The sequence below is a fragment of the Anomaloglossus baeobatrachus genome, chromosome 8, assembly GCF_048569485.1.
Source record: "Anomaloglossus baeobatrachus isolate aAnoBae1 chromosome 8, aAnoBae1.hap1, whole genome shotgun sequence".
Classification (NCBI taxonomy): domain Eukaryota; kingdom Metazoa; phylum Chordata; class Amphibia; order Anura; family Aromobatidae; genus Anomaloglossus; species Anomaloglossus baeobatrachus.
In genome coordinates, this window is record NC_134360.1 from 214,016,554 (window position 1) to 214,034,712 (window position 18,159).

An 18,159-nucleotide genomic window follows, 5' to 3' on the forward strand; every position below is an offset into this window, starting at 1 on the left:
AGGGGAATGCGGTAGGATGGATCAGGGAACTCACCAGAGCCAGCTATACACACTGTAGGCATAGACTATAACTGGCACTGCACAAGAGATGCAGCACCAAGATAAAGCATGCCAGAAGCAGGAACGAGACAGAGAGAGGATAAGCCTTGATATGATCAGGCTGGGGCTGTGACACTACCAAGGCAGATTCCGGCTCGGATCATGACAGGTCAGAGTCTGATCGGACCGTTTTTTTCGGATCGGAAAAATACGGTCATGTGGCCCAGGCTTATGACCAATTCGAACGGTATAGGGTTTTTTTTTTCCAGATGTTCAATGCCTCAGTAAAAGGCAATTTCAACAGGTTGGCACAGACGCCTAGCTACCATCTGTAGATGACCCCCACTTAGTTTTTGATTGGGGCCTAAAAAGGATTTTTTTACAAAATAGGAAATGTTTGCAAACCAGAACACAGAGCTCTCTTGTGAGATAGAGAACAAGATGTGATTCCGGGATACAAGACTCTGAAAAATTAATGAAACTTGTAGTGATGTCGGACTTTTTGCATTGTTACTCCCGCCTGCAATCAGAGGTCCTGCGATATGAGACCTCTAACCCAAAACACCCTCCAAACTTTGTGTTCTCTCAGTCGCTTATTTTACACCTTCGCTCTCCGACACTGGGCACTGGGAAATAGGCACAGCACAATTTAGTTCTGTCAGAGCTGCTTGCAGGCAAGTGCGGACCTGATAGGAATGCACAATCGCATCCAATTTATTGTATGCGCGGCTGTTTACCAATAAAATACTTGTACTTTTTGCATTTATTATTTATATTTAAAATAGAACCAAAGGAGATATTCCCCGGGTCGCTTTGTTAGATCCGACATTGATGTTCAAGCTGCTGTAATTAACCGAAGTTTCTGGTCCGCAGCCAATCGCAGACAAGCTATTGAGTTCTCCATTGCTCTAATATGTCGACAGAAATAGGTACAAAGAGTGCACCTGGTTTTAATAGGTGATGGCCATAAATAATAGTTACACTGCCTGCTAATTAGCAATGGCTGTGGGACCAAAATCATACACTATTTCCAAGAACCGCAGGAATAATATCAGCAGGGTTTATATGGAGATGAATGCCCCGTCCGCTCTATAGAGATAAATGCACCCACACTGATATGTATACCTTTAAGACATCAGAGAAATTCATTGTCTGTGCATCGCGGTACTAATTGGGAATATGTGTTTCTATCCCCAGGGTTACAGGCGCTGCTTCCCCAGTATTTACGAGTGCGATTTGTGAGAGCTGCATTGTCCTACATTTCATGCAACTCCCAGGGATGGATGGAGTGCCAGGCGGGAGAATGCTGGTGCCACTGCGACGCCGCCTACCCGCAGTGCAACTGTCCAGCGGAAGACATCCACATCCTGGAGAAGAGCCTGACCCAGACCCAGGAGCAGGCCACCGGCCAGAACAAAGAGTTTGAGGAGTCAGGTAGGGGACAAAATCAGAGCCCTCTCAATAAAGAGTATGTTGAAATAATGAGTTATTGCACTCTTTCTTTCTTTCTTTCTTTCTTTCCTACTTTCTTTCTTTCCTACTTTCTCTTGCTTTCTTTTTTTTCCTTCTTTCCTTCCTATCTCTATTTTTCATCACTTTAATTCTTTCTGTCATGCTATTGTTTTAATCTCCCATCCATCCATCCATCCATCCGTCCGTCCTTCCTTCCTTCCTTTTTCTTTTTTTTATCTCTCCTTCCTTTCATTCTCTTTCTCTCATCTCCACTTCTTCCTTCCTTTATTTTTCAAGTTTCCTTCCTTGCTTCCTTTCTTCCTTGCTTCTTTTTTTCCTTCCTACCTTCCTTCCTTCTCTCTTTTTCTTTTACTCACTTTCTTTCATTTAAGCTTTCTACCTTTATTTCTCTCTAATCTCTCCTTCCTTCTTTCCATTCTTTCTTTATCATTCCTTGCTTTCATTCTCTATCTCTTTCTTTCTTCTCCCCTTATTCCTTCCTTTCTTTCTTTAATTTTTTTTTCAACCTTCCTTCCTTTCTTTCTTCCTTTGCTATCTTTCTTTTTCTCACTTTCCGTCATTTGATCTTTCTTCCTTTATTTCTTACTCATCTATCATTCTTCCTTCTTTCTTTTTCAACTTTCCTTTCTTCCTTCTTTCTTTCCTACCTTCATTTCTTTCCTCCTTTTTCTATTTTTTTTTCTCGCTTACTTTCTTTAATTTGATTTTTCTTCCTTTTATTTCTTACTCACTTCTTCTTCCTTTTCTCTCTTCCTCCCTCCCTACTCTTTCTTTTTCATATATTTTTTCTTTCTTTCTCTCTTTCTTTCTTTCTTTCTTTCTCTTTTTGTTTCTTTCTTTCTCTTTCTTTCTTTCTCTTTCTCTCTTTCTCTTTCTTTCTTTCTCTTTCTCTTTCTTTCTCTTTCTTTCTCTTTCTTTCTTTCTCTTTCTTTCTCTTTCTTTCTCTTTCTTTCTTTCTCTTTTTCTTTTTCTCTTTCTTTCTTTCTCTTTCTTTCTCTTTCTTTCTTTCTTTCTCTTTTTCTTTCTTTCTCTTTCTTTCTTTCTCTTTCTTTCTTTCTCTTTCTTTTCTTTCTCTTTCTCTCTCTTTCTCTTTGTCTCTCTCTCTCTCTTTCTCTCTTTCTCTCTCTCTTTCTCTTTCTCTATTTCTCTATTTCTCTCTCTCTCTCTTTCTCTCTCTTTCTCTCTCTTTCTCTCTCTTTCTCTCTTTCTTTCTCTTGCTCTCTCTTTCTCTTTCTCTCTTTCTCTCTTTTTCTCTTTCTCTCTTTCTCTCTCTTGCTCTCTTGCTCTCTCTTTCTCTCTTTCTTTCTCTTGCTCTCTCTTGCTCTCTCTTTCTCTTTCTCTCTATTTCTCTCTTTCTCTCTCTCTTTCTCTCTTTTTCTCTTTCTCTCTCTTTCTCTCTCTTTCTCTCTCTCTCTTTCTCTCTTTCTCTCTCTCTCTTTCTTTTCTTTTTCTTTCTCTCTTTCTCTCTCTTTCTCTCTCTCTTTCTTTCTCTTTCTCACTCTCTCTCTCTCTCTTTCTCTCTCTTTCTCTTTCTTGCTCACTCTCTTTCTTTCTTTCTTTCTCTCTTTTTCTCTCTCTCTTTTTCTCTCTTTTTCTCTCTTTCTCTCTCTTTCTTTTCTTTTTCTTTCTCTCTTTCTCTCTTTCTCTCTCTCTCTCTCTTTCTCACTCTCTCTCTTTCTCTCTCTTTTTCTCTTTTTCTCTTTCTCTCTCTTTCTCTCTCTCTCTTTCTCTCTCTTTCTCACTCTCTCTTTTTCTCTTTCTCTCTTTCTCTCTTTCTCTCTCTCTTTCTCTCTCTCCCATTATACAATCTGGCACAATTATGATATGTCCTCCCACCACCAACAACAGTTTACAGTTATAGACGCCTTCATGCAGTTTTGCATTAAAGCATAATACAGTATAATGAAAACCAAAAGTACATAAGCATTTTCTTTACAAGTGACTATGACTGTATCAGACGTAGAGTCTTAGAAGCACAAGAGCTCCTAAAAATAAAACTCACTTATATCTTTTACTGGATTCTCACATCTTTAAAAAATCAAAACTGAAGAGTTCCAGAGTCTCCGGGCTCCAGATGTGGGCAGGTAAACATGCAAGTCACAGAGCTGATGAATGACCTGATTAGGCACAGGATGTGATTACATGTGCACTTGCTTATTATCTCACCTAAAGTGCCACTATATGTACGAGATGATGGGCCTAATCCCGTATATATTAGTAACAGCAATCATGTAAACTTATATCTTGCATGTGTTCCTGACAGTAAATAATGAAGCTACAAGCTTCAAAAATGAATGTTTGAACGTTAAAGGGATTGTCCGGCCTTGGGGCACACGTCTGCAGTCACTTTATGTGACTGCAGACTTGTGAATCGTCACAGCTCGCAGTGTGCACACTGTCAGGATTCTCTGATGCTAGAGCTGAGAGCAGGCAGTCATGTGGCCACAAATTTGTGATTTTCATACTACCCGCCACATTCTGACTAGACGTGTCTGGCCTCACTCAATTCACTTATATTGATGGAGGCCGTGCACGTCTAGTCGGCGTGTGACCGCATATATATAAATCTCATACATGTGGTCACAGTCCCAATATGGTTGGCCTTTTTGTTGTCAGGGATTTAAGCACATTTTATAACCTTTTACCTCCATGATTTGACAAACATCAGACCAAAAAGGTGCCCTAAGTGTACAACAGCCGTCCTCTGAATATGTTCTTCATTATTTGCCACGCCACGCCATATACTTTTCATTCACCCGAAACTCAGGAAAAAGTTTCTTTTTGATGTGGAGGAATAGATTAACTGCTGCCAGAAAGCTCTGGTAATTTTGATAATAAAGCTTTGAAATTCATCATGACTATCCTCCTTTTCCCCCAAAATTGCCATTACAGAGGGTTGAGGCAACCCCAAACACATAAGGCCCTGTTTACATTACAGGACTTTGCTCTGGCCTCAGCAGGACAGATCAAAGTGCGCATGCGCAGGAGCACAATGGCGGCCTCTGTGTGGATGACATAGGGAGTGTCATCCACACGGGAATGGGCAGGAGCATGGCAATCACACAAAATAGAGGTGGCGCCGAATCGAGTGCACCAACCGGACAGCCCCCTAGGTGTGTTATAAAGTTTGCCTTCTATAGCCTCTATGTTGCACTGTTTGTGGCTGAAGAATGAGCTAACTGATAATCTCTCAGCGAGCTCGTTTTGACAGTCCAATGGCAGAGTGTGTAACTCCTTTATTTACCATTTTCTAAGCTCCTCTCAGCTGATTTATGACCACATCAAAGTTAAGTGTTTAGAGATACAAAGAGCCTACAGATACCAAACGGTGCAAAATTTTTAATATAACTGAATTACAAAAATTATCAGCCCAAAATATATGCATTTAAGTAAAAATAAAGGCAACAGAGAAGAGCTTTTTAAAGGGAACCTGTCACCACTTTTTTGCCCTATAAGCTGCGGCCACCACCACCGGGCTCTTATATACAGCATTCTAACATGCTGTATATAAGAGCCCAGGCCACTGTGTAGAACGTAAAAAAGCACTTTATAATAATCACCCAAACTGGTCGCTGCAGTGAATGTGGCTCAAATGGGCATCTTCGTCGTCCGGTGCCGACGCCGTCTGTTTCAGCCATCTTCATCCTCCATCTTCTGAAGCCGGGTTGCATGACGTGTCTACATCATACACACTCACCAGCATACAGGTCTTGAGCAGGGCAGATCAAAGTATTGTAGTGCGCATGAACGGGACTAGCGAGTGTGGATGACGTAGATGCGTCATGCACACACGCTTCAGAAAGAGGACGAAGATGGCCGAAAGAGGAGGCTCCGGCACCGGAGGACGAAGACGCCCATCTGAGCCAACTCCACCGAAGCGACCGGTTTAGGTGAGTATTATAAAGTGTTTATGCTCTACACAGTGGCCTGGTCTCTTATATACAGCATGTTAGAATACTGAATATAAGAACCCGGTGGTGGTGGCCGCAGCTTATAGTCCAAAAAAGCGGTGACAGGTTCCCTTTAAATATGGGGACATGGCGTTAGAATTCTATAGCTACATTTACTGATTGGGGTGGTTTTAAGACACTTTTCTAATCTTCATCTGTCAGGTGAGGATCTGGAGGAAGAAAGCAGATGTTTTTCTTAACTTAAGAGGCTTCTTCCAAGCCTGAGAACAATGGATTGCATTCAGCCACCCCGCACATGGAGACAAGATAGTATTTAGGTTCAGGGTCCCTTTAATGCAGCGATAATCAACCAGATGAGTCTCTAGACGGCAATAAATCAGCTTTGTGCAAACAGATGATACTTATTTATCCGAGAATCTTTTATGACTACGCACCTTTATCTTCAAACAATTGTACTTGATAATTGATGCAAACGACCAAATACTGTATATACTTCTCTGATTCATTTTGCAAGTGTTTCAATTACTGCCACATTTATTGAAATAAACTTTAAATATTTACCAAAGGGGCTTTTCGATTCAGAAGACAACAGGCAGACATTGAAGTCGTCCTTTTATGCTCTTCCAGTGGGTATTTCACAAACAAGTAGAAATATGGCACCGTTTGATTAATACGCTCGGCGGAGTAGAATTCAGGCACGGGGCCGCTTTGTGAGTATGTCTCTTTATATTTTGCATACAAGGCAATGGTCCGCTAGAGCATTAAATTGGAGACATACACCTTGATTTCAATTCCCACCGTTAGAATTTGCTGCACGAATTTGTTTGTACCAAAATATCGAACTTGTCAAAAGCAATATACATAGCGGTATATGCCACACCGGAGACTTTCTAGGCTCCGTGGGTGGGATACGAACTCGGCAAATGTGAACTCTAAATTGTTTGCGACAAAAGCTGAAACTAGAAAATCGAGTTTATAAATTTCCCGACAAAGGTCTGACGTGGTGGTGATCAGTTTGGCGAAAACATTCAAATTGTCACGCGAGTTTTACGACACAGAAAGGACGAAGATACAGCGCGAAAGACCTGAATATTAGCATTAGCGAACATGAAAGTGGAATTATGTAAGGGGATTATGCACAGACTCGGAATCATTTCAGAATATTGTCCATATACACAATAGTTAATTGCTCCACAAGTGTCAGAAAAAATGACAACTTGCTAATTACAAAATTTAAGCTCAAGTCTCGCCTTCACTTTCTTGCTTAGTTCAATCTTTCGTGTAATTTGCGGAAAGAAATAAAAAGATTATGAAAAGTAGATTAGAAGAAATTGAAAGTGGTTGTCTGGGATTTCTCTGTAATTTATGTTTGCACCTAGGCTGCAGAATGCTGACAGTTTGTGATATACTCCTAGTCAGCATTCTGCACCATTGCCTAGATACTACACTTAGGGTGGCGTTACATGAGACGATATATCGTGCGATCGCATGAGTGATTGCACCCGCCCCCGTCGTTTGTGCGACACGGGCAATTTATTGCCCGTGTCGCACAAAGTCGTTAAACCCCCGTCACACGTACTTACCTCCCTAACGACCTCGCTGTGGCCGGCGAACATCCTCTTCCTGAAGGGGGAGGGACGTTCAGCGTCACAGCGACGTCACACAGCGGCCGCCCAATAGAAGCGGAGGGGCGGAGATGAGCGGGACATAACATCCCGCCCACCTCCTTCCGCATTGCCGGCGGGACGCAGGTAAGCTGTGTTCGTCGTTCCCGGGGTGTCACACGGAGCGATGTGTGCTTCCTCGGGAACAATGAACAATCGGAGCACAGAAGGAGGAACGACATTATGAAAATGAACGACGTGTCAACGAGCAACGATAAGGTGAGTATTTTTGCTCGTTCACAGTCGTTCGTAGCTGTCACACGCTACGATATCTCTAACGATGCCAGATGTGCGTCACGGAATCCGTGACCCCGACAACATATCGCCCGATATATCGTAGCGTGTGATGCCGCCCTTAGTCATGTGACCAGCTCGCTCCTGATTCTGGATTCCACCCCTGAAGCCATGCCCAGTCTCTCCCAGACCTACCCCTGAAGCCACACCCATTCTCTACAAGGTTCACCCCTTGAAGACACACTTTGTCTCTACAAGATCCACCCCTTGAAGCCATGCCCAGTCTCTGCTAGAGAAGCCTCTGAAGCAGCCGCATCCAGGATCTGCCAGACCCGCCCATGAAGCTACAACTATTCTCTGCCAGACATGCCCTCTGCCTCCTGCTTCAGCCTCTTGTGCACTCCACAGTGCAAGGCACAATGGGAATGACTTAACTGATTCGACGAATCAAACCTCCAATCTATCTGTTATCTAGTCTAGAGTTTGAGACACGCACAATGCATTGTGACCCGCAATGTCTGAAGAGTGATATTGTTACTGATGTCACCGCTTTTCAGCTTTGCCAGGTCTCGCACAGTATGACTCGAAGTGCCTGTCTGCAAAGTTTATTGAGTGTTAGACTGAGGCTCCATAGGCTTTGTTTATTGGATTCGCTGGACTACATCGGACCTGCGTGGGATTTTTAAATAGTGGTCAAATAAAGTGTTTATTTCAATAAACTATTTATAAGTGTGTTTTTCCTTTTATTACTGGGTTAGTAATGGAGGTGTCTAATACACACCTCTCCATTACTAACACCAGGCTTAATGTCAGCTGTGTTTTGGACACTACACAGCTGATGTCAACCCCAACTACCATTACTTTGATTATTAAAGCATCAAGGAAATCAGGAAGAGCTAATATGAAATGCCAGAATTGCAGCAATTTGTAATACTCCTTTTCTGAGGAAGTTGCAGGCTGCTATTTTTAGGCTGGGAAGGGCCAAATAACCATGGAACTTCCCAACCTGATAATACCAGCCCCCAGATGTTTGCTGTATCGTGGCTGGCATCCAAAAAAAGGATAGAGCACACAATGTTCTTCTTATTTAATTATTTGTTTGATTTAATAAAAATCTGGACAATAAGCTCCATATGCCATGCACTAAAGGGTGCAATTTTATAATGTCTCAGAGCTGGGGCAGATTACTGACAGCCAATGAGTATGTAGTGAATAGGCAGAATACGGTGCCAGTTCTGTCTTTGAGGCTAGAAAAACAAACCCAGGGAGCTGCCAAGTTTAGTAGAACTGCAGATAAACAAAGTAAGTGTAGGGAATGATGTGAAATTCAGGAGGAACGAAAAACAGAGACAGAAAAACAAAACTTATAGGTATGTTTTATATTACAATTCAGCACAAATTAGCTTAAAAAATAATTTTGGGTTTGGACAACCTCTTTAAACATCTTCACATATATTCAACTAACAAGAGTTTAAAAAGACAGCCACAGCATCTATTAGATTTCTTAACGTAGTATTCTAAGTGAATCGTATTGTATTTTTACAAATACTTCTATCTCAATAGGATCATTCTAGGTGTGTAATTTATTTCATCCTCTTTTGCATGGATGTATACATCCCTTAATTATTGGTAGCTGTGTCATCTGATCACCAGTCTGACCACTAATCCAGTACATGGTCTTAAGCATAAACAGGAAGTCAATCTTTGACTTCCTGTGAATCGGACAATGACATCATCACCTATGAAATCCCTCTTGTTATCTCTCAGATCTCTCCTCTCCCCACATTTTTCAGTCCTTTTTTCCTTTTACAATTAACCATTACATAGGTAGTCCAGCACTCCATGGTGATGTGGAGCAAATGGCCCCATTCACAAAAATGAGCCGTCTCTTTTGGGTCCCAAACATATCTCTATTAAATTTGTGTTCATACGCACGTCAACACATATTTATGATAAAAATCATGCCTATCCCGATGCAACCCCACCCCATTGCCGATAGGCAATGTTAGAGCATTTTTCTTGGTGGTCATTGTTTCGACCACATCAACAGCCAGAACATTTACTTTTACCGCCAGTGAGAGACATTTAAAAACAGCAAGTGGCTCTCGCTAGCGTACCGTATTCTAACATTCACATAAAGGTATCGGCTTCTTTTGCCGTATCGTTCACGAATAACCCATCACTTGTACCTACATGCAGCTAAAAATATCATCAGAGCTTTATGAAACTATCTAAGAAATTCTTTTTACACTGCAGCCTTTGTATTCTGTTCTTGAAAAATGGAACCTGTACTGTGATCGATTGAATCAAAAACAGTTTTGCATCAAGAGATAGCACTTCCAAGTGACACCATTACAACAAGAAATGTATACAGCCAGTCAGCCGAGGGTGGACATGGAGTGCAATTTGACCTAGTTTAATAGGAAACCTGAACTCCTGGGATATTAAATATGCATCTAAACACACCTGAGGTTTACCTGAAGGCTATGTACATGTTTCCATATAGTTTTTTCTAAAGCCTGCTTTACACATTGCAATTTCGCATATGATATCACATGCGATTTGCATTGACCCCATCGTATTTGTGGCACGTTCAATTTGTTGAACGTGCCACACAAACGATTAACCCCTTTCACACGTACTTACCTTCCATACGACCTCGATGTGGGCGGCGAACGTCCACTTCCTGGAGTGGGAGGGACGTTCGGCGTCACATCGACGTCACGCAGCAGCCAGCCAATAGAAGCGGAGGGGCAGAGCTGAGCGGGACGTAAACATCCCGCCCACCTCCTTCCTTCCGCATTGTGGGCCGGGAGCTGCAGGATGCATGTAAGATCTGTTCATCATTCCCGTGGTGTCACACACTGCAATGTGTGCTACCCCGGGTACGATGAACAATCTGACGTGCAATTCTAGAGAAAGGTACGATGTGTATGCGATGAACGTTTTAATGTTCAACCACAATCGCACGTACCTGTCACCCACTGCAATGTACCTTACGATGCCGGATGTGCGTCACTTACGACGTGACCCCGCCGACACATTGTAAGATACATTAAAGCCTGCTTTACACGCTGCAGTCATTCACTTATAACTACAAAGTGAAGCAGCTATCGAACTAGCCTTCATTAAAAATGTCTACCATTTTACTGCGGCAGAGCGTCTATAAGTCCTTTATCTAGCTAGGTGATCTGCAAAAATATTACCAAATTAAAGCCCTACTCTTGGTTCTGATGACTTTCTGCTCTCTCGTCTCTTTTGTCAGTGTTAGAGATAGCAGCAGGGAGGGATGTACACAGATCTACACATCCTGGAGAGGGTAGAAATCATCTATAGGCTCTTAGAAGTCATCAAAAATTTGAACTTTGCTGATAACTAGTTGTGACGGGGTCCTTCTCCCATATCACACAAATCAACAGAGCGAGAGATGGCTGTACAATCCAATAAGCATTTATTCTAAGAAAATCAAACGGTCCATAAGATAATCCACCATACAGAGGGTAAAATTAGTCCCGAAATATGAATATAATCCAATAAGCGATAAATGTCCAGGTCTCTTTAGGGAGCCGCAGCTTTTCCCTCATAAGTTCAATCTTCCTGCTTCACTCTTGAAGTTCTCAAACAGACTGCCCAAGCTCTAGATAAGCAAAGAGGTTAGATGGATTCCAGGCCCACCTCCCCCCACACCTAGGGACAAACACTACAGGGAGTGATTACCTACAGACAATACAATGTACACACAAGCAATACAAATAATGGACAGTGAACCACGCCTAAACATTAACCCGTGCAAAATGGTACATAGCCCCCCATATCCCACCATCACACTAGTGATGAGCGAACCCGTGGGAATTTGGGTTTGCCAAACAAGCACTGTAAAAAAAAATCTGGATCACCGAGCAAACGACGATGAACTGAACCCCGAACTACAAACTCCACACAAGTCAATGGTGACGAGACATTTAAGGCTGTAAAATGGCCTTAGTAAGCGCTAGGGTGCTGTGGTGGAAGTTAAGTGGTAGTAAGAGAAGGATACTTATACATACTGTGCTTCCTGGAGGATCATGCTGCAGTCAGTCTCTCTTTTGGGCCCATTAGTTAAGGTTCATGAATATTCAATGCTTCCCTCACCCTCCCTCTGTGCCAGTGTTTGTGATTGGTTGCAGACTGCTATACACGTCCCCACCTTGTGTCCACGTCTGTGATTGTTTGCAATCAGATTGCTGTATAGTAGCTTAAAAATAAAAAAATATTTAAAAAAAAGAGACGTAGGCTCCAATCATATATTGATAGCCAGCGTGGGTAAAACAGCAGCAGCAGGCTGCAGCCTCCAGCTGTGAGCTTTATTTTCTGTGCTGTTGCATCCTTGAATCCTATTTACAAGGGTAGAGCAAGACTCAGGCTCATCTGATCAGACATTTGCCTATAAAAGGCTATATGGACTAAATACCTAGCTCAAAAAGCAGGAGCCATGCCCCTGTCCGTACAAAGTACAAGAAACTAAACTGATACCAAAGAAATGAGATGGACCAAATGTTGATATAAGGGCAAAGTGTAGGTGCACGTTCACACTGTGGTCATTTGACAGACAAAGCGTAATATAAAAACAAAATAAGCAGATACACTGTTGTAAGTAAATATTAAATAGTAAAAGTAAATATAAAGAACAGAATGTTTAACTATTTTTTATCAAAAAAGTGTAAAAGCCATCCACACTATGACAAGGTGTACAAAGAGTGGAGCCTTCACTCTGGAGGACCTCTCCTGCCCTGCATTACACAAACAACCCATTGATTTAAGTGGGCATAGTGTAATGTTTTATTTCCCCTGTAGGGGTGCTGCAGGGAAATTGAAATTACCCACAGATTACACTAAAGGCCCCGTTACACGCAACGACATCGCTAACGAGATATCGCTGGGGTCATGGAAATCGTGATGCACATCCGGCGTCGTTAGCGACGTCGTTGTGTGTTACACTTACGAACGACCGATAACGATCTCACTTACTTCAAATATCGTTGACACTACGTTCCTTTACCAAATGTCGTTGAACATCTGGGACGCAGGTTGTTCGTCGTTCCTGAGGCAGAACACATTGCTGCGTGTGACACCCCGAGAACGATGAACAACAGCGTTCCTGCGTCCTCCGGCAACGAGGTGGGAGTGTTGATATTGCGGCTGCTCTCCGCCCCTCCGGTTCAATTTTTTTGCTTGCAGTCTTGCGAGGATAATTGGCATATTCCCAGTGCCTTCTGGGATAAGTGAAGAGTCACCGCGAGCTCAAGGAGAACCGGGTTTTGGCCGTTACAGCTGGAAGGAAGACGTCTGAAAGCCAGGGAAGGAGTCTTGCGAGGATAATTTGCATATTCCCAGTGCCTTCTGGGATAAGTGAAGAGTCCCCGCGAGCTCAAGGAGAACCGGGTTTTGGCCGTTACAGCCGGAAGGAAGACTTCTGAAAGCCAGGGAAGGAGTCTTGCGAGGATAATTTGCATATTCCCAGTGCCTTCTGGGATAAGAGAAGAGTCACCGCGAGCTCAAGGAGAACCAGGTTTTGGCCGTTACAGCCAGAAGGAAGATTTCTGAAAACCGCGTGCCGCTAGGCGCGCAAATTTTAGCCTGTCTTCTTCATTGTGAGCGTGAGTGAGCAAAGTGTGAGCAAAAGTAAGTGTGAGTAGAATTGTTTGTATTTAGTTGTTTAATTACTTAACATTTGTTTAGTGCTATCCCCATTAGAAAATGTGCTCCACTATTGCTAATGCGATCCAGTGTACATCTTGTCTCATGTATGCAGTCCTTGAAAAGCCGTTCGAGGGTGCATACTGTTGTTCGAGATGTGCGCACGTTGCACGTTTGGAAGCCCAGATACTGGATCTAAATGAGCAGCTGGCAACTCTGAGATGCCTTAGCAATATGGAAAGGAGTGTGCTGCTCACTGAGCAGCAGCTTGCTGGGTCAAATGTGGGGGAGGATCGTAGTAGGGAGCGGCAGGACGGTGAGGTAGGTAGCTGGGTGACAGTTAGAAAGGGGGGTAAAGGGAAAAGTGCTAGGAAGGCTAGTCCTGAACTGACACACCCCAATAGGTTTGCAAACTTGGCAGATGAGGGGGATGTCATTACAGGGGTAGCATTGCTGCAGCAAGGCATGACCTCTGAATGCCAGAGGAGTGTCTGCTCCAGTAAGGGGGGGAATAGGAGTGCAGGGCAGGCAAGACAGGTACTGGTAGTGGGGGACTCAATTATTAGGGGGACAGATAGGGCAATCTGTCACAAAGACAGGGATCGCCGAACAGTGTGTTGTCTTCCTGGCGCTGGAGTTCGGCACATCGCTGATCGGGTTGACAGATTACTGGGAGGGGCTGGGGAGGACCCAGCGGTCATTGTACACATTGGCACAAATGACAAAGTTAGAGGTAGGTGGAAGGTCCTTAAAGATGATTTCAGGGAATTAGGTTGTAAGCTTAAAGCATGGACCTCAAAGGTGGTATTTTCGGAAATACTACCTGTGCCACGAGCCACACCAAAGAGGCAAAGAGAGATCAGGGAGGTTAACAGGTGGCTCAGGAATTGGTGTAGGAAAGAGGGTTTTGGGTTCCTGGAGAATTGGGTTGACTTTTCAGTTGGCTACAGATTCTATGCTAGGGATGGGCTGCATCTTAATGGGGAGGGTGCAGCTCTGCTGGGGCAGAAAATGGCTAGAAGGTTGGTGGAGTGTTTAAACTAGGAATGGGGGGCGAGGGTATTCACTTTATAGAAGGGGAATGTAGTGCAGATAGTGACCAGGGCACAAGTAATGAAATTGGGGGTGGTACGGGGGGAAGGGTTAGGACAGTCAATACAGTAAGCAGGAATACAGGTACAGAGTCATACGTAACGTGCATGTACACTAATGCCCGAAGCCTCACAAATAAGGTGGAGGAATTAGAATTAATATTGTTGGAAGAAAATTATGATATAGTGGGGATATCAGAGACATGGCTGGATGAGAGCTATGACTGGGCTGTTAATTTACAGGGTTATAGCCTATTCAGGAATGACCGTACAAATAAGCGAGGGGGAGGTGTGTGTCTATATGTAAAATCATCCTTAAAACCCATCCTGCGTGACAACATATGTGAGGGTACTGAGAATGTAGAGTCCCTATGGGTGGAGATAAGGGGGGGGAGAATGAATAATAAAATACTGATAGGGGTGTGTTATAAGACGCCGAATATTATGGAAGAGGTAGAGAATCTCCTCATAAAGCAAATTGATAAAGCAGCGAGTCTCGGAGAGGTAATTATTATGGGGGACTTTAACTATCCTGATATAAATTGGGGAACAGAAACTTGCAGTTCCAGCAAAGGAAATAGATTTTTGATAACAATGAAAGATAATTACCTTTCACAAATGGTACAGGACCCCACAAGAGGGGGAGCACTACTAGACCTTGTACTAACCAATAGGCCAGACCGCATATCAAATATACAAGTTGGGGGTTACTTGGGGAATAGTGATCACAAAATAATAAGTTTTCATGTATTCTTTAGTAAGATGTCTAGTAGAGGGGCTACAAGGACACTAAACTTCAGGAAAGCAAATTTTAAACGGTTGAGAGATGATCTTAGTGCAATAAACTGGGATGATGTACTAAGTAATAAAAGTACAGAAAGCAAATGGGAGACTTTTATGAACATCCTGAATAGGGCTTGTGCAGAAAATATACCCTATGGGAACAAACATGCTAGAAATAGGAGGAAACCCCTATGGCTAAATAGAGCTGTAAGGGAAGCAATAAAAGAAAAACAGAAAGCCTTAAAAGAATTAAAGAGGGTAGGTAGTGATGAGGCATTATATAATTATAGAAAATTAAATAAAATATGTAAAAAGCAAATTAAGTTAGCTAAGTTTGAGACAGAGAGACTCATTGCGAGAGAAAGTAAAAATAATCCTACAATATTCTTTAACTACATTAACAGTAAAAAACTGAAAAGTGATAGTGTTGGCCCCCTTAAAAATAGTCTTGGTGAAATGGTGGAAGGGGATGAGGGTAAAGCCAACCTGCTGAATGACTTTTTTTTCTACGGTTTTTATACAAGAAAATGCCATGGCAGATGACATGACCAGTGATACCATAAATTCACCCTTGAATATTACCTGCTTAACCCAGCAGGAAGTACGCCGCCGCCTCGAAATCACTAAGGTTGACAAATCTCCTGACCCGGATGGCATACACCCCAGAGTACTACAGGAATTGAGTTCTGTGATAGATAGACCATTATTTTTAATCTTCTCAGATTCCTTAATAACAGGGTCGGTACCGCAGGACTGGCGCATAGCAAATGTGGTGCCAATATTCAAAAAGGGGACAAAAACTGAGCCGGGAAATTATAGGCCGGTAAGTTTAACCTCTACGGTTGGTAAAATCCTTGAGGGTTTCTTGGGAGATGCTATACTGGAGTATCTCAAGAAAAATAACCTTATGACAGAGTATCAACATGGGTTTATGAGGGATCGATCCTGTCAAACTAATTTGATCAGCTTCTATGAAGAGGTAAGTTCAAGCCTGGACCAGGGAAATGCAGTGGATGTTGTGTATATGGACTTTTCAAAAGCTTTTGATACGGTGCAACACAAAAGGTTGGTACATAAAATGAGAATAATGGGGATAGGGGAAAATATGTGTAACTGGGTTAAAAACTGGCTCAGTGATAGGAAACAAAGGGTGGTTATTAATGGTACGTACTCGGACTGGGTCTCAGTTCATAGTGGGGTACCACAGGGGTCAGTATTGGGCCCGCCTCTTTTCAACATATTTATAAATGACCTTGTTGGGGGCATGCGGAGTAGAATTTCAATATTTGCAGATGATACTAAACTCTGCAGGGTAATCAATACAGAGGAGGATAATTTTATATTACAGGGAGATTTATGTAAATTGGAGGATTGGGCTGAGAAGTGGCAATTGAAGTTTAATGTAGATAAATGTAAGGTCATGCACTTGGGTAGAGGAAATAACATTTATGATTATGTACTTAATTGTAGAACACTGGGTAAAACAGACACAGAAAAAGACTTGGGTGTATGGGTGGATGGTAAACTTCACTTTAGTGGACAGTGTCAGGCAACTGCTGCCAGGGCTAATAAAATAATGGGAAGTATTAAAAGAGGTATAAGTGTTCATGAAAAAAATATAGTTCTACCTCTGTACAAGTCACTAGTGCGACCGCACTTAGAATACTGTGTACAATTCTGGTCACCGATATATAAGAAGGACATAGCTGAACTGGAGAGGGTGCAGAGAAGAGCGACCAAGATTATTAGAGGAATGGGTGGGCTGCAATACCAAGACAGGTTATTAAACTTGGGGTTATTTAGTCTGGAAAAACGAAGGCTTAGAGGGATCTAATCACAATGTATAAATATATGAGGGGACCGTACAGAGACCTTTCCAAAGATCTTTTTACACCTAGGCCTGCGACTGGAACACGGGGGCATCCGCTACGTCTTGAGGAAAGAAGGTTTAATCATAATCACAGACGAGGATTCTTTACTGTACGAGCAGTGAGACTATGGAACTCTCTGCCGCATGATGTTGTAATGAGTGATTCACTACTAACATTTAAGCAGAGCCTGGACGCCTTTCTTGAAAAATTTAATATTACCAGTTATGTATATTAGATTTTATGACAGGGTGTTGATCCAGGGAACTAGTCTGATTGCCGGATGTGGAGTCAGGAAGGAAATTTTTTCCCCATTGGAACTTGTTTGCCACACCCATTGAACTTTTTTTGCCTTCCTCTGGATCAACATGTTAGGCTACGGGTTGAACTAGATGGACTTAGAGTCTCCCTTCAACCTTAAAAACTATGATACTATGATACTATGAATTGGTGGCCCCGCTGTGTGACGTCGCTGTGAAGCCGCACGAACCTCCCCCTTAGAAAAAAGTTTGTTCACCGGCCACAGCGACGTCGTTAGTAAAGTATGTGTGTGACGCGCAATACCGATATTGTCCGCCATGGGCAGCGATTTGCCCGTGACGGACGCACGACGGGGGCGGGTGCGATCACTAGCGACATCGCTAGCGATGTCGCAGCACATAAAGCGGCCTTTAGTCATTTGGATACTCAACAGGGAGACTTTTGTGATCAACGCTTGTGAAGGAACCTTATTAAATGTAGGGATTGTCCAAAGTAGACATCCACTTTAAGCCTGTGGTAGCTGAAAGCCATGCATAGTTTTAGTTTCGAGTTTGACCTTGAAAGAAATCATTTAAATAGAGAACTAAGCAATTTAGATTTACATTATTTCCTTTTGAACATGTTTGCATTATGTCTGTGAGGCTCTCCGGGGATAACCTATCTCCAACAGTTTCTTGTTGTTCAGCATAAGGGCCCAGAGCATCTGACAGGTTCTGCATTTAGCATCTGTCCCGTTAATAATGTGGAAGTTGTTGCTACGGCAACAGTAGCATGCCGATGTGCCTCAAATCGTAGGGATGGCGAGGAGACAGCTGACAGCTACAATTCGGGAAAGGCCTTGGACTAAAGACGTGTGGATGCTGCATGGGACAGCGTGAATAGAACATTAGAAGTGTCTAGGACGATGTCTTCTCATATCTCCTGCCTGAGAATACGGTGAAGGTGACCAGCCGATATCCTGGGGAAACTTATTGAAATAGTTACAGGAGGATAATTTACCATGACGTCCCCCAGGCTTCTCCTTTAAAAAGAAAAGTGAGCACTACCTCATTATAGAATAACATGTCTACTATGCTGCCCCAAGGAACGAGGACTTCTATAGAAATATAACAGAGCCTTTCTCATGCCAGGATTGTTATTGCGGAAAGATAATAAAGGA

The 18,159-nt window shown here is 42.7% G+C and overlaps 1 protein-coding gene across 1 annotated transcript in view; it reads left to right on the forward strand.

Moving 5' to 3' along the window:
* The window catches only part of BRINP2 (BMP/retinoic acid inducible neural specific 2), a 482,664-nt gene that overhangs the window by 412,143 nt on the left and 52,362 nt on the right, over window positions 1–18,159 (forward strand). Inside the window, exon 6 of the mRNA XM_075320160.1 lies at window positions 1,237–1,473. Within this exon, the coding sequence (XP_075176275.1) occupies window positions 1,237–1,473 (237 nt within the window). The remainder of the gene's footprint in view (window positions 1–1,236; window positions 1,474–18,159) is intronic.